Consider the following 14577-nt stretch of genomic DNA (forward strand, 5'->3'; position numbering starts at 1 on the left):
TCAATACAATTAAAATTCTCTGAATTATAAAAAACCTAGAGAAGGTCAATAATAGAGCCAGCTATCGCTTTGCGGCTATTAAAAAGATCAACAGGGCTCATATAAAATGATAATGATGAATTGATAATTACCCTGGCTAGATCGGGGTATCTGCTGGCTGCCTTCAGTTTCATTATGTCGTAAACCTGTTCAGCTCCAAGTTGGGCAGGGCTCTTGGGCATTATGAGGCTGTAACAGACAAGATTACTGCTGATCTCTGACGTCATTCTCATTGCAGATTTGTTTTAATTTGTGCTGAATAACTAACGTGTTTTTGTGTGAGTTATGTGTGAATTCCTCATTTGAAGTTCTGTTTGATGTTGGAACTATTAGCTGTTGGTGGAACAATTCCACAAACTCCCTGTACACCATCTTAGATCCACTTCCACCCATACCAATCAGTCCCATCAGCCTAAATTAATATAGTAAACAAAAAATGGATCAATTAAGGCTGAACTTCTTAGGGGGCTTGGGCCTAGTTTCAACAAGCGATGCCGAAGGCAGTATTTTATCACCTTATGCTTTACTTTGTTTGGGAGTTAAAATCCGAATCCTTAACATAAAGACGAAAACGCTTTTCTCATATACTGGACAAAATCGAGGATGTTCACATGATATGCATATTAACAAAATGAATGGCTGTCCAGCAAGATAGTGAAAGATGACAATTTGGAGTCGACTGGGGTTGAACGTTCGCCCATTAGATGTAGAATTTATGTTCATTCAAATTTTATAAAAACCATTGCGTTGAAATTAATGAAAATTTCCTGGAACAATTTCTCGTTTAGTTAGCATTCAAAGTATCACACTGGAATTAATTCCAAACTCTACCTGTAGAATTCTTCTCTGTCAACGAAGAACATGTGTCTGTCTAGCAGCTTTCGGAAGTCATTCTGGTCCCAGTAACCTTTCTTTCCATGATCGCCCTTGTAGAAAGCTTCTCTCAGGTTCTGGAATAGTGAAAATCTTTCGAGATTATCAAGTAAATCCGTAGCCGTTGCTGTTCCAAAACACAATTTAGAAGAAACAAATAGTTCCAACATTTCAAAAAGAAAGCCCTAATTTAGACCTGAATTTATGAATAGATTTAAAAGTCTAGTAGGCGGTGAATTTTGACTATAAAAACATTTTTTTTTCAAAAGAAATCATAAATTTAAGGTATGCTTGGTTGGGGAGCTCATGGTTGAAATCAGTTCTAAGTTCAGTCGATTCTCAGAAAATTTTTTTACGATCAAGCTTGTACCCACAAATCACCATGGTAGACACGCATTTGAGTCTTTGCCTTTTGTTTGTTCGCAGAAACCCTCACAATCGGGTCTTCAAAACTTCGTCCTCATCATGAGGGTGTTGTCGCATGAATGAGTCTCATAACAGGGGATCTCTGGCAATAATCATTATGGCTGAACCTCTAATTAAAGTCACTGAGACTCCTTGAGATAACCGATTGTGCCGCATAATAAATTACGCCGCAAAACGTACATTTGGCTTTTTTTTCCCGATTTCATCAAATTGTGGACATATGTGAAAATACATCGTCACTTTTGTCATTAATTTTTGTCACTGCTTTCTACGGTCTTTTTGCATTCATTTAACCTACAGCTAGCATTCTCGTTTTTATTAATAATTGTCTAAAAGATAGTTCAGAAACTAAATTTTGTTGATTTCTATATTATGCATACTATCAAACCAGTGATTTTCTTTTTTAATCCGCACTTAGTAAAATAAAAAACTTTTGTCCATTCAAAATTCAATTAGGCTTTATATGATATCCTCTGAAATGGCCCTTTGTTAGCAGTTTTCGCTCGACGATGGTTCAAAAACACAAATCGTGGGCAAATGTTTGTGACAGATATTTCTAAATTTTGCGAATTTAAACTATATTTGCCGTACTGTCACAGTTTTCCAAACTCGCTGATAACCCTAATCTTAAAACATTGACCGCCAAGAACACCACCGACACAATCAAGCATTTTTGCTTGGTTTTGTGTACGTTTTGCGGTGTAATGCATCATCATTATTAAATCTGGGCTAAAGCCATTTCATATATCGAGCATGGTCTTTTCATATATCCAGAAAATGAGATTTTGGAGGTATTCCCAGGGATGATATCCATGAAATTAATTCTCAGTGTATAATCAGCTGTGATTTTAGTCCTTTTTCAGAAGCACAAATTTAGATGACTCAAACATTCTACGCGCTACTTTTTCAAAACCGAGTTATGGTGGGCTCCCTATTCGACCCCTCGACTTTATGAAAAGAGCTATGAAGTCAAGGAGCTGGAGCAAACTTTGACTTTAGTAACACAGTCGATGATCATTGTTAAAGTCTAGACAGATTGTTTTCATGTGTCCAGCTTAGTTCTTTTAATAGCTCACACTAAGGTCCCATAGGTTCTAAGTCCTAAAATCTTTTCATATGTTACATGACGTTTTTTTGCATACAACTGCATTACTCGAGTTTACTTCTTTTCATAGATTGAAAGAGAAACGGAAGAGAAAATTCATTTCTCGGATATACAAAAAAAACGAGGCTATTGCTTTAAATAAAGACGTTTCATGAACGCGTTTCACACGACAACTTTTTATAACTTTAGTTGGTCAGCTGACACCAGCATGAGTAAAGTTTTACTACTTTCAAACCAAAGCTCTGGAGAGGCATCAACTTTGTTAGTTTAATAAACGAAAAGCTCATCATTAAATTAGGAACCAAGATCATTTTAAATTTAGTTTTGTCATAATATTTACACACCTCGTGATGGCTCAGGATTTTACTTTTGAGCTGGGAAGCAACACTCTCCGCATCCTGCATTTCCTCAGCTGCAGTTTCTTTCTTCTTGTAGTTAGACTGAGTTGTGTCTCTTTTCGGGTTCGTCTGTGACAAGTCTTGATGGCTTCCGTGGATTTGGAAAGCTGCCAAGAAGTCTTCGTAAGTCATGCCAGAGGGTGAGAATCGAAGAGCTGCGCACAGTTGTTCAAATGTGTGTGAATCGAGATCCACTCCAAAACTGCTTCTCAAAATCTGAAAATTAATCAGGTCAATAAACTTTGCGTTTTTCCCTTCGGGTTTTTCTTTTGTTGACGTACGTTATGCATGCGCGGGAAATTTTAGCCACCTTTTTTATTTTGTGCGAAGAACTAAAGTTCAAAAACGCTTGAAAGGTTGTGCATAATTTGAACAAGTGCGTTGAGGATTTTTGAATTTCTTCTCTTCTTCTAAATGTTATCGAGGTTTAAAGATTGTGATTGTTATTGAATCGGCTTGTTGTCATTATATTTGTTTACTTTTTTCTAACCTTTAGCTTTACGCTTGCGTTTAGCTCCTGCTACCGTTTGATACAATATTTCAAAATCATTTAGAACAATGATATTGGGTTTCGTTTTTTGAGCAAATAAAAGAAATACGCGCAGTTTTATTTTCCGGTAGAGTAATCTTGATTAAAAATCTATTGATTCTTTAAAAGTTAACTGAATTCTATACAATATGCAATTTTTTCTCCAATTGCCTCTCATATGAAGATCAATTGTGAGATAAGTTTTCATATCAACTCACAATAGAACAAAAAAGACCATGCCAAATCAACCACTCAACAGTTTTGCTAACTAGCAAAAATGACTTTGAACTGATATAACTAACGTTTCTTGAAACCTTTTAGAAAACATTTTGCTTTTCAATTATATTTTTTGCAAGATCACAATCAAACATCATTGGGTTCAACCCTCGATCAATGAAGTGACCCAATATAACAAAATTTGATAACGTTTGCAGCAAAAATCAGTAGTTTTTTCTGATATATGGTTTTCACTAACAAAATAAATAGGCTAATGCCAATATTTTTATTTTTAGACTTTAAATTCTATATCTATAGTTGTATTCTCAGCGTTTCGTAAACTTTCAGTCTTTTCTCTGACTTTATGTTTTTTTCTGATTGCATTTCGAAATATTTTCTGTTGTTTTCACTGCACATTTGGTAAGTTCTGGATATTTTTGCAAGATCTTCTCCAAAACTCAATCTGATATCAGGCCATTTCTAATCAAACTTTGCCTGTCTGCGCTGCAAAGCTTCCTTCACTTTATTTGAGCAGCATAATTTGTTGCAAAAGAACTTAGCTCTAACTATTTTAGGAAAGTCGTTGTGTTTATATTTCTTTGGAGAAAAATCCAATAAGAGAATTGCAATTTAAATAATCTGCAAGTTCATCAGTTGTTTTTTTCCACTCTCAAAACATTCCAACTTCACTTATCGTCGACAAACAGGAGAGATGTTAACTTTACAACTCCGATGTATGTTAAATATTTGTTCAACTTTAAATGGCAACAATCCAAAAGGTGTTTAATTGATTTAGGAAAGCACTTTTTAGAAATGAACAAGTTAGCCCTAACATTTCTGAAATGAACATGTGAGCTCTAACATTTCTAAAATTTTACTTTTTCTGATCTCTTATATACAAAAAACTAACTGTTTTCATGATCAAAAATGGAAAACTTGCAAACGTAAGAACAAAGAGAAGCTTTTTGTGTTTTTCTAGTTCCTAAAGTTTCATCAGTATTGGATTACAAGTTTTTTATCCTTATTAGCACTTACAATCGATTTTTCCGCGTTAAGTTTGCTGATAAAATTTAGTATTTTTAAAGACTATAACTTCTTGTCGTTTTAAATCATTAACAAATACTTTTTCACATTTGTACTATATAACTGAGCAGCAATTAGAATTGCTTTTCAAAGTGACAAACATGTTTAAATTTTCAGTCCTCATATTGAAAAGATATTGGCTCAATTTTTTGAACGTTTATGTCGATTTTGCATTTTCTATAACGAAAACGACATCTTTACGCTTTTAGTCTCCCTTCTGCCTCATTGAGGAAATGGCACAAAATTGTATTTAGAATACCAATTTTTCATTTCGTCAAATGTTTTTAATTATTGTTGATGACGAAATATATTGTTTACTGTTAAACTTTACCTTTTTATCATTTTTCCACAGTTTTGGAAATTTTTGTCAAAACAAATTTGTCTGCAAGATAAATTTAATTTAAGAAATTATCTTCTATAGAAATTTTCTGCTTCCAATTATTTCAATGAGACATCGTAATTAACAGATTCAATTGAAATTTTATCCTTCACCTTCACTCCAAGTTGAAAACTAGTTTGAATTCCAGAGAAAATTTAACCTTAATTGTTTTTCGTAACCATCTGTAACCATATGTTTTCTGCAACCGTAAGTTTTCTTGTATAGAAATTTTTCAACTAAAAATTTTTCCATTTAGTCATCGTCTTTTATAATTTCAACTGAAATTTGGGCATGGAATTTTATGTACCTCTGCACATTATGAGCCTCTATTTTGACGGGGAATCATCTTTTTTCAGTCTGTTCAAATCCGTGTATGTTACATGTAACGGCTGCTCTCCTATCAAAGTCAAGGAAAACTTTACACCGCCCAGTTGGTTTCAGCGGTTTCAAATCTGTCCGGATATTGTGTTTTTGCAGTTAACTTTTGTAAACTGTATTATCCGCAATACTGCATAATGCCGTTGCATTACTCGCTTCTCAATTTCTCTTGATAACTAATTGCTCAGCTTTGCTGTATAACAAACAACTTCGCTTCAACTAAGCAAAAATCCAAAATTTCAAATAACCAAATAGTCTCAAATTAGAAGTTTTTCAATGACATCTCCTGAACCACAAATGCTATTGTGATAAAATTTCACAGGGTTATGAACATTAGGTAGGCCTACTATCTGATGTAAAAATAAACAACGCTGGGTAAACTGCGTTGGTGGGGCTACCTTTTATTTTTTATACCCAATCTTAATACATGGGCGAAAAACAAAGTCTTGTATAACTTTGCAACCAAGTTCTCAGATCTACCGATCAAGAAAATGGAATAAGCATAGGCAACTGGTAAATGAATGAAACAAGAACGAACAGTTTATCTGCTCTGTAACTCTACTTATTAGAACTTTGTTCCGCAATGTGAAAATTTGAGAATTTCAATGTCAATTCTATTTTCAATAAGTCAGAGTAATGTTAAGCTGTACAATCACTAATTTGATCTACAGAAACAAGACACAGTAACAAATAAATTACCGCTCAAGAGAGTGTGCATCAATACGCACTGTATGTCAATTTAATATACCAAAAATTGCAAATTTCTTCTGACTTTTGATAGTTTTTCAAGCTCCTTTTATGCTGCTGGTCACGAGGATTTACTTGTCAAATGCAACTGTTGATTGGTTGTAGATAATAATGTCGACAGAATGTGTACACTTTTCCATAACGTCACTTTTTCAGTGTAAATTTGATGTCATGGGAAGTTTGTTAACCATGTAGAAGTTTTTTCGAATATTCTGTATCAATAACAGGTTGATCCGCAATCCAATCGCAAAGAATCTGATGCAATACTGTTAAGTCGTAGTATTGTTTTGCTGGTGGTTGAGGTAGTTCGAGGTTGAGTTTTACTTCATGAATGACGATTGTGTACTGATAATAGTTGCTAATTCTAAATGTTGACGAAATGACCAAATCCGTTTGGCTTTGATAGAATGTAGCATTAAATTTCGCTTGTCGCACTATTCTAGCTTTCAGGCTTGAAATGACCTTGAAGCGCTATTCAATTTGATTTCTGAGTTGTTAAGCTCAGCCGCAATATACAGTTTGAATATGAATAGTATAGCAGAATACTGGTTTTTCTTGAGTTACTGGACAGTTGTGTTTAAACTTTGATAACATTGATAAAAATTGATTTGATGAAGTCATTTTAGATTGTGTAGCTTTTGATTTAAAAAAAAACAGGTTCCAAGGCAATAGGACTTTCACTTAAGGCGAAATGCAAAAACTTTGTGCGGGTGTTTTTTTTATAGCTCAGTGTTTTCTTATCAAAGATCTCGTCCTATCAAGATTTCATAGCGAGTTTTTTTTCGTTTTGCTATGGTTAAAATGGGTTAAAATCAATTATGAAATGCGACCCCTAACAACTGACCTGTCTAGGAACATGTTTGGTGACTGTCAAATGAAAGATTGTCAAAGATAAGGATTTAACTTGTGAGCTTGTCCGTGTGGTTTTTTTTATTTGTGTGATCATTAGTCAATTCGACTGGGGCTTTTCGAATTAAACAAGTGACCCCTAACCCCTGACCTGTCTAAGAGCATGTCTGGTGACTGTGTTGTTGTTGTTTGTATCGTATCTGAGGAATTCCTTTCTAATGTCACTCTGTCTCCTGTAGATGTTCTCTCTCAACATACTGATCAACTCATCAAGAGACATCCGCTCTGTCCTCTTCATCCTGTTAGCTGCCATGTTGTCCAACCTGTTATCAGAGGTCGTAGAGGTCATATCATGTCAGGTTATTAGAGGGCATAGAGATCACGCCCGAGTCGAGGCTTGGATTTATAAAGAGACAGTGACCGGGCGAGACACTGTCCTCGAGCGATATCGGAGAAGGAAAAGCCTGACCGATGTTATCCTTGAAAATAATTTGGCTTGACCTTATAGATTGTTCTTGGCTTATGCTTGAACTAAAACTGCTGTTCTCGACTTTGGCTCGACAAAAAACGACGAAGTTCACTCCTCGACTAGAGTAGAGGTCATTGCGGCAATAGAGAGAATAGAAGTCAAAAAGTTCACAGCCAGCGTAAAGGGTAGAGGTCAAGCTCTGATCCAGTCCTAACTTGCCAACCAAATAAACTGACTCTATGTCGGCTCACATTTTTATGAAAATCATACTTAAATGATATAGGTATTGAGATACCGAATTATTTCGCGTGTAGCCGCATTATTGTCTGTTAGCTTTAAAGTCAGCAATAAAGGAATTTTTTGTTCATAGCAGTTTTGAGGAACCAATTGTTATGTGTGACCGACTATCAGCCCTTAGCTCTTATCGGCAATCAATGCTGACAAATTGTAAATGCACTAGTCCTTAACCATAAGTTGATTTACAACACCATTCAGATATGAAAGATGTGAGAAAATAAGCCTATTTTCATATACAAAGAATACATATAAAATCACGCTTTAATCTGAATGAACGTGATAGAACCTTTTTTTCATATATAATTGGCAATTCAAAAATCACATGTTAATTTTACAAATCATTTTTAAAAACTAATTGCAGAAATTAGGAGACCTGAGTTGATGGTCGAGTTGTCTCTCCCCCAGGTACCGTTCGTTCTCCTGGGCAATCAGACTACTTAGCCCACATGTGTCCCCCTTGTCTGCTTGCAACCCCATCACTCGCATGAACTCCTCAAAGGGTACTCTCCCACTGGCATCTTTCCCCATTTTTGACCATAACCTGTTCACATTTTGGACAATTAGTTGAAACCAAACGACGGATAAACAAAGAGAACTGTCATAAAAATTGTAAATTGCGTTTTTCTAGTGTTTTTTAAAACATTTTTTAGTTATTACTGCAGGTAAACTTAGCTATAATTGTTACATTTTCCCAACTTGACTATTTTCCCCATTTAAAAGCGGTTCCTTTCAGCGCATAATTAAGCAAAGTCTCGCTATTTTCCTACGTAACGTCGGTCAAGTCCAGCAAAATAGCAGTGCAAACATTTTTTGTGACCTCTATAGAACGTCAGCAAAATTTATCCTGATTTTTTTGGAAAATTCCTGGACACGTTGTAGACAATTAACCTTTGGAAGTGATGTTCTTGGAGAGGTAGAGCATGTTTGCCAATCAAGTGTCGCATTGCTTCTTCACTCATCAGTTGGAAGTGCTCACCATTTCTAACAACATCTCTAGCAAGCTCATTCCCACTTGTGATCAACTTGCCTCTAATTGTGTCTTCAACCTGAATAAACAAACAAATTAAAAACATTTGTGAATTGAATTGTACAAGGTGTAATAACTTTGCCTAGCATCTTTCTACCCTCTTAATTGTTTGAACAGTCTTTTAAGGTAGCAGTCCATAGAAACGAAGAATTGGTTTTTACTGTTCAGAATACTTTCAGAGAACCGGTTTCTCACGCTGATTTCTTTTACAGAGTCGTCCAGAAAGCCATGATCATAATCCTGCCTTCTTAAAAACTAAGATATATCATCATTCAGCCTCCAGAGCGATAGAAAATGCATCAGTGACTTATCGCTTCTTTGGCAGAACATAGACATTAAAAATTTGTTAATTTTGTCGACTTTCGAACAGGAAAAAATCTTTTATTTTGAAACTTGAAGCATCGCGTCGTTATAAAGATTCTCTTATGCCTATTCGAAAACTGATGAGACCTGGCAAGCGAAAATCTAAATTCTCCGCAACTTTCTCCTTCAACTCCTCAACTTGGGTTATTGAATGCACTTGATACTCGAAATTCTTCTCAAATTCGGAAGATTCTCAATCAATTATCAACATGAAAACTTGCTCTTTTCAGCAGTGAATGCATTGAAAAAATAGTTTCTGCCGCTAAAAAACGGAGCTGTTATGAAAATTCAACTTTTTATTAATAAAAAAAATAGTGAAGTGCCGAGAAGGCGATTGGAATTATATATTAGTATTTGCCTCCATTCACCGCTCTTCTCTCGAAGAATCTTTTTCTCCTTACCAAACAACTATTTTTGGAACTATTCTTCAACACTTCCTCGCTTGCATTTTATGTTGCAAAATTAGTTTTAAAATCTAGTGAACAACGGAGAGGGTTTTTTTCACGGTTCTCGCAATAACAAATAAAAGCCTTCTTTTACAAAAAGGGACTGAAACTTGGATGTTTTCTGTTTCTGACATCTCAATGTACTATGCTTCCCTAGATACCAAATTTGTAACATGTAATCAGAGTTAATACTTGTAAACAAAGATTTAACAGAAACTAGCGGTTCCACAAAACCAAGCTAAAAGTTTTTTGAGACTTTTACAAAACTCTAGAAAACATATGTGCGCATCCTAATAATAATTTCAACGATTCATCTACCAAAAACTAATCGTTTGCATACGATCAGACATTACCTGCAAAATTCTACCAAAAAATAAAGTAAATGAGCGCAATGCAACGACAAGAATTTTTTTAAGCAAAACTGCTAAATCGGTAAATAAAATAGTTTCATGTGTACTGTTCCAATGACAAGGAAACGAAAAACATCCGACGAAACAATTTCGAAGTAGGGGAAGTAGGGGCTAATTACAACCCAACTTGGCGGTAAGCTATAAACTTCTCCAAGTAGCTCAAAGCAATATCAGAGCCTCCTAAATATATACAACTTTTTAATAAAAACAAATTGGTGTATACTTTCCTTCACTTTCAAAAACAAAAAGCTGTTTCGCGTGCTCAAAAATCTACAAGAGAGCACATATTAATTATCGCAAAAAACATGAAATCAAATGCAAGTATAATCGATAATCAAGATCCGCCCCAGAATATAAATATATATATATATATATATATATATATATATATATATATTATATATATATATATATATATATATATATTTATATATATATATATGTGTGTGTGCGTGTGAGTGTGCGCGTGTGTATACATGTATAGGTTATTTTGAATTATACAAAGATAATGAATAAAAGAAGTCAAAATGAAACGAAAAATAAACAAAGCTGTGAATTTCGAGAGCTGTCCCAACATTGCCTTGTTTACTGCAATTAATACAAAGAAAAATTTAACCTATTTTGGAAGTCACAGCAACTTTTTACCAGATCTAACTAAAATGGGTGGAGATAAAAGTGGTAAATTTTTTATTGATATGGGGTTTTTGGCGGTAATTTATCTAGTAATTTTAAATTCAGAACCTATTCAGTAGATGCGCAATAATAAACTCAGTGGCTCTTCTAAAGCAGGAGATTTGTATTAAAGTTTGTGTAACTTTAAATAGAAGAGCGATGACTGAAATTTAATAAATTTTTAAATAAATTTTAAATATAAAATTTGTTTTTTTTTGGTAAAATTTTTTTCTAATTGTGGTGCTTGTGAATAAAAAAATCCACACTAATACTTAAATTCAACACATTTCTTGCGGGGGAAAACTACCTCATTTAACGCAACCATCACCAAAAACATTTTTGTTCAATATTTTTTTGGCTGCAATTCTTTCATTTACCAGTGAAATCTCGAGTAATTGAGACCCGGGTGACTTTTTCTTTTTAATTGAAATTTGAACAGCTTTCATTATTACAGCCAAGATAGACAAGCATATCATTGTAACTGGAAATTACATCAACTGTCTTTTGAGCTGAGAATGAATTGCAATATTAAGAAGTGACTAACAGCGGCGTAGGCAACTGTAGGATCTCTTGCAACTTGGGCCTCTGTTTTGAGAACAGGATCTTCTGATTCTGGTGTCATCCAATTGTCTCTTTCAGGCACCTAAAATAGAAATATGATTGTGTCTATTTATCATATAACCAAATAAGCACAGTATCCTGTTTTTTCATTATATGGCATTACTAAAATTTGACCGCGAAATTTGAGCCGAAGCATCCATATGAGATTAAAAGCGACGTTTACCTTCGTTCAAAATTTGCTTTCACTTCGTCATCCCAAACATCATCTAAAAAACTATCGAAATTGTTATCTAGATTACTATCAATATTGCAATCTCCAAAAATTTTGATCTATGAGAAGTGGTCATTAACGCTTAGAAACTGTCAACAACTACCAAAAAATCCATTGTCTATATTTTTCTTGCTGTGTTATACAACAATTTTATAAATCACATTGATTTGTAGTGGCATATGAATTAATTCAGAAACGCGTGTGCAAATTGCTATCAGAGCAAAAACACATTACAGCTGCTGCCTTTAAAATATCTTAACCAGAAATTTTCAGGACATATTTTTTTCTTGGTTACTAAGCTTTTGTGATCTAACCATCCAAACCCGTGTATGATCACGCACTTTTTGCTTTTCCATTAATACGGAACGGGTCATAACAGTTTAATTGATCGCTAAGGAGGGGAGGGAGGGGGAAGGGTGAGAGGGAGGTGGAGGGGGAGGAAAGGGGGATGGAGAAAATGGGGTATAAATGATCCAATTTTAGCCCGGGAAAAAGTACTGAACTTAACTTTACCTCAAACAGACTGAGGAACTGATGATAGTCCACAAATCCCAGGTGTTTCGGGTCTAGCAGGATTATCAACTCCTTGAATTGAGCATCTGTCAATTTCATGCAGAAACTCTCCACTATTCGTCTCAACTCCTTCCGAAAGATCTTTCCCTTCCGCTCCTAGCAAAACACAGGGACGTTTCTTAGAATATGCGTAATCTGATTATAATTATTATGTTACATTATTGTTTAAAAATTTCAATCAGTGACTTTGTGCACAAATTTGTAATTTGAATTCACTTATTAAATTTCACTTTCATAATACTATTATATAATAACTTTTAACACTTTATAAATTCCGAAATGACAAGTAAATTACTTTCATAACCAGTCGGTTAAAGTTTACATTTGAAGTATAATATTTACATTCTATATCTCCAATACAACATTTTAAATCAAAAGGGTCCCTCATTCTGCTACACAAAAATAATTGCGGAGGTAGCTGATGTTTCTTCCGAATGGTACAAGTTTAAATTGATGGAGCATATGCTGTTTTAATGATCTTTAAATTTGTTCGGAGGTTTCACTTTCCGTATTTTAACAGGAAATTTATTCATCAACCCATTCAAAGCTTTCAAATCATTTCATTTGAATTTTTTCTTAGAATACAGACCGGCAAAATGTATCATAGTTGCTCCGATTCACTTTAGTGGGGGAGGATGTATTTGCTCAACTGGGTTTTTTGTTCAATCAATTTTCGCCGATCGACAATCTTCGTACAAATTTGTGAGTACTATCATCAGAAAATTTGTCCAGCGTAAAATATTAAAGTTTCGTGTTTTCTAAGGAGTTTAGGCGATTTGAATTTCTTTTTTGTTTCTTCTCGTAATTTCTTGTTGAATAATTGCTCAATTTTGCTTGAAAATATGAAAAAAATTTTAAAAGAAATCTCATTGGTTTTAAGTTTAAAGATAAGAGAAAGCTGCTGAATTGCTTAGACCATCTCTTTTGGCCAAAAATGGCGACATTTTTAAAAATTCATCATTTTTTCGTTTTTCATTAAACATTGCACCCAAATTGCTTCTTTAGCCGCCTTTGCCGTAATTGACCAGTTGTGGAAACAAAAAAAAAGTTCAGTCTGATCGGGGTCATTTTTACTTCCGGTTCTTACAAAGTGTTCTTGAGCTAAAAATGTTGGCTATATTAAATCAATTTTTATCAAAATTGCTTCATTTATTTTTGAAATATTATGATTTTGTTTGCCAAATAATCGATTGCGCTGCTATTTAGAATAATAACGTTTTATAACAGCCGTTCAGCGTTAGCGATACAGTTTTGGCCTCATCGTTGATTTCTTTGCAAAGATAACGCATTCGGATTGTATTTTCACTCTATCATCTTTTAATTTTTTGTGTTTTTCAATCCAATGACAGATGAGTCTCTTTTCAATTGTGCACTTTCACTTGTAGAACAATAAAAAATTTCTTGCTCTCTGAGTAAAACAAACAGTTCTAGCGCTTCTGACAAAGTATTTTCTTATATTTTGAAATAATTTCTAAAGTATTGCCAGTAATAATAGTTCAATTAACTCTTATGTGTGGGACTAATTAATTATAGGTTTTTCGATAAATTAAGAGCTATAAGGGAAACAGTCTAACGTTTTCGGCTGAGCACTATTGGTTTTCGCCAATATCAATCGATTCGTTTTTTGATTTTTGTTTGTTTATTATTTATTTATAGTGATTTTTTTTGCATTTTAGATATTAAATACAGACCAGAAAGATTTCAAATCAAACCTCAGTTATTAGTAAATAAAACATACGTGCAAAAATCAGTGGCCTTACATTTTAATTTCAGCGAAATGTTAATTTTTTTGCTTCGACTGTGTATTGCGTAAAATTGTTTGTGAAATATTGAGTTCTGCCTTTATTGGTTGTTATATTGCAGTCCTTTGATCTAGTCTCAGTAGTGACATGTACAAGGGGCTTCTCAGGCATTCATAATAAAACTTTTTTTTACTGTTTGGCTGAAGACTTATGGTTATAGGGATTTGTGATTTTTATGAAATTGTTTTCGAAAAAGGGTTAATGTTTTTTTTGAGATCTGCCAATTTCTATCCTACAAACTGTTGCGTATTCCTATCAAAGAAGGAAGTCGCGTTTTGTTTCAATTGCCATATGGTCTAAAATGTTGTTTTTACAGTTAAATGATGGTTTTATGACTTTAGTACTATAAGTCTTCATATTTTATCTAAAATTTATGGACAGTATCCAATTTCTGATGACCTTTTTTGCTGTCCTGTCCACATATCACCTTAATGAAAATGAAAGAACATTCTTTTGAATATTTTAAATGTTTTCAGTGAAATGATTATGGTTTCAAAGTATTTGACATCATTTTCTTAAAAAAATTTTATTAACCTTTTGATTTTTGCCTTTATTTGTTCTATTTATTTTTTGTTGTTTTTGTAATTGTTCGACATTTTGGATTCATCACAGGTCTCATTGTCTTCCTGTGGAGATATAATCGGCGATTTTTTGGAATTATCAG

The 14577-nt window shown here is 34.0% G+C and overlaps 1 protein-coding gene across 1 annotated transcript in view; it reads right to left on the reverse strand.

Moving 5' to 3' along the window:
- LOC142357384 (EF-hand calcium-binding domain-containing protein 6-like) overlaps nucleotides 1–14577 on the reverse strand; it is a gene marked incomplete at its 5' end in the record, with an annotated part of 73094 nt that overhangs the window by 55193 nt on the left and 3324 nt on the right. The window contains 9 exons of the mRNA XM_075409034.1: nucleotides 132–228; nucleotides 308–451; nucleotides 871–989; nucleotides 2788–3057; nucleotides 7174–7345; nucleotides 8162–8329; nucleotides 8677–8834; nucleotides 11251–11349; nucleotides 12052–12207. Coding sequence (XP_075265149.1) covers nucleotides 132–228; nucleotides 308–451; nucleotides 871–989; nucleotides 2788–3057; nucleotides 7174–7345; nucleotides 8162–8329; nucleotides 8677–8834; nucleotides 11251–11349; nucleotides 12052–12207 — 1383 coding nt within the window. The remainder of the gene's footprint in view (nucleotides 1–131; nucleotides 229–307; nucleotides 452–870; nucleotides 990–2787; nucleotides 3058–7173; nucleotides 7346–8161; nucleotides 8330–8676; nucleotides 8835–11250; nucleotides 11350–12051; nucleotides 12208–14577) is intronic.

This window comes from Convolutriloba macropyga, unplaced genomic scaffold (assembly GCF_964194025.1).
Source record: "Convolutriloba macropyga unplaced genomic scaffold, txConMacr16.3 SCAFFOLD_843, whole genome shotgun sequence".
Taxonomy (NCBI): domain Eukaryota; kingdom Metazoa; phylum Xenacoelomorpha; order Acoela; family Convolutidae; genus Convolutriloba; species Convolutriloba macropyga.